The sequence below is a fragment of the Palaemon carinicauda genome, chromosome 8, assembly GCF_036898095.1.
Source record: "Palaemon carinicauda isolate YSFRI2023 chromosome 8, ASM3689809v2, whole genome shotgun sequence".
In the NCBI taxonomy this organism is placed as follows: Eukaryota; Metazoa; Arthropoda; class Malacostraca; order Decapoda; family Palaemonidae; genus Palaemon; species Palaemon carinicauda.
This window is the reverse complement of record NC_090732.1, coordinates 119,003,855-119,006,354: the sequence shown is the minus strand read 5'-3', so window position 1 is coordinate 119,006,354 and position 2,500 is coordinate 119,003,855. Positions and strand designations below refer to the sequence as shown.

General features: G+C 35.2%; 1 protein-coding gene across 1 annotated transcript in view; it reads left to right on the top strand.

The window, feature by feature from the left end:
* The window catches only part of LOC137645423 (mucin-2-like), a 14,067-nt gene that overhangs the window by 11,421 nt on the left and 146 nt on the right, over nt 1–2,500 (top strand). Inside the window, exon 4 of the mRNA XM_068378229.1 lies at nt 2,203–2,500. This exon is cut by the window's right edge and continues 146 nt beyond it. Coding sequence (XP_068234330.1) covers nt 2,203–2,258 — 56 coding nt within the window. The 3' untranslated portion in view covers nt 2,259–2,500. The remainder of the gene's footprint in view (nt 1–2,202) is intronic.

The following is a 2,500-nucleotide window of genomic DNA, read 5'->3' as shown; positions in this document are numbered from 1 at the left end:
CTGAAAGAGAAACAGGAAGGGCAACATTATCTGGGAGAAAATGGCATTAATAGATTTAACTCTTTATATTTTGCTCTTGCAGTTATGCTTCCTCAATTGATATAGTCTATAATTACATAACTATAAAAAACGAGAAGAAATTAGAAAAAGTTAATTCTAATTCTGAAGAGAGTGATAATTTATCCTCCTAAAAAAAGGGAGGTGATAAGAATCAAAGAAAACAGAGGCAGGGAGAGAACTTATGGGTTTAGAAATAGAAGGAAAGAGAGACTCAGAAAATCTGAAGGTCATTGATTTCCAATAAGTAGATTCAACGAGATGAAACTTATTGGACCTATGGAATACCGGCTGAAAGTGCCAGATTAATGGAATACAAGTTAAAATATTCAGCAGATTACTGGTTGAAATGGCGTTCTGGTATGTCAAAAGAATGTAGGACAAAATAGTAGATATAGAAACATGACATCTAGGTCCCCTTGCAGTGACAAGAAAGAGTATGAAGAAGAAGTTATGATGTAATGATTAATCATACTATTTTCCTTAGATTTACTAATGCTGACAAAGAAAGCAAAGATTGATGTCCCCAAAAAAGGATGGAGAGGACTAATTTACAACTTGAATGACAGAGTATAAAAACATCAAAGTAACCCAACTATTTCATAGAAATGGATTCAGCAATTGTGATTATCATAGGATCAACTTCAATTAAATCTCAGTTAATTCAAGACCAAAATGTCGACAGAAGTAACTAGGTAAGTCTGACTTCATCAAACATCGCAAAATTGGATGAGAACTCATGAAAAAGAAATTCTTGATATCAGAGTTGAAGGATAACGAAATATGAATTGATGAGCTTGGTGAATAAAAATAAAATAGGAAAACTGAGACATTGGTAAGATTCAGAAATCTAGTTAAACATGAGTTGAACAATATCAATGATAAAGAGAGAGTTGTATACCAGTGAACTTTAAAATACCAATTAGATGCTGTCAGTAACAGTTGCAATTCAGCTAGAAAAGTTGAAAGTATTTCATGAGAAAGGAAAGCAAAGTTATGAGAAAAGTTTTTGGCTGACAAAGCCTAAGACTAGATTCATTAAAACGCCCAAGAGATATCAAAAGAATTCTCCAGTGTTATCAAACATCATAAATATAATGAATAATATTTATACTGAAGGTTGCCAAGTATACGACAATCTTATTGTAAAAGGTGTTTGAAATATTAATTTCATTAGAATTGAAATGATTTGGCCTTTTCAAAATTAGAAGGAATATTACAATAGCTTGAATGGTACGGGTGGAATCCTATCTCCGGAAACCACTGAACTAGTATATTCTTCGAAGGGAGCAGGTGAGCACGAGAAGCAACTCTGTTCATGCATAAAAAGAATATAATGATCAGGGTTGTGGTGGACTATTGAAAACGTCCATGCCTGGCATTCTGTTGGACAGGAGTGCGAGACCCGTTCAAGCTCGATAGTTTCTAGTAGTGTCTACAACCTTACCATCCATTTAAGCTAGGGAATGGGTGGGGGGGGGGGAGCCTGTAGGTCTACCAGCTGAGTCATCAGTAGCTATTGCCTGGCCGTCCTTGATCGTACCTTGATGGGGGCCTGATCACATCTATAAATGGTCAGCCTCTAAGTCCTAGGACACATTGTTCTGTCTCTTCGAACCTTTAAACCACTTTATTCACAAATTTCACAAGAATCATAATTGAATATGAGCATAGGCAATTATCTTGATGGCCTTCAAGAATATGAGTGATGTGGATTTCATGAGCACAAAATGTTAGGGAGAATATAAGATTGCAAAGGGTCAGTTCAAACGGATCAGGACCAATAGTCTTTCTCCAGCTATAAATCTCTGAGAGTTAAAGAATGTAGGGAAGCTGCACTTACATATCTGCTGATAACTTTTTTTGCCAGATAGCAAAATCATCTCAGTAGGTTACAAGATCAGAGGGCTAGAATTACTTCAGTACAGGTAAAGTTTGTCTCTTGAAATATGAAAACAAAGTTTTCTATTGTTCTTTTCTTTATAAAGGCCTGCGTAACAGCTAAAGAGAAGGGCTGAGAATAACTAATCATGTAAAAAGACGATTTTAAGCTATAATTTTGAAGGCAATGTAGCAGCTTTTAAGAAAACACGTCGTATTCATTTGACTGTAACTCATTACGTTCTTACATTGATTCTTTTTCAGCGGAGGAATTATGCTCCGGGCCCAAGAGGACACCACGACTTCTTGGATCAGATTAATTGCTTGAATATTCATGGAAAGATTATAACATTCCCTTCGTACTTTAACGAGGTGATCTTAGTTGAAATTTGATTTTCCCAGTTCAATTTGAATTAATAGTGATCTAATTGACGATTAACTTGTTTAGAAAACAAAAGGATTTTCTCTCTAAAAAAAAGAGGAGTACGAGCCAAAAAAGATCCATGTGACCCAAAAGAAAATATCAGTATAGTCATTTCATCTATTGCTAGCTAATATGGCA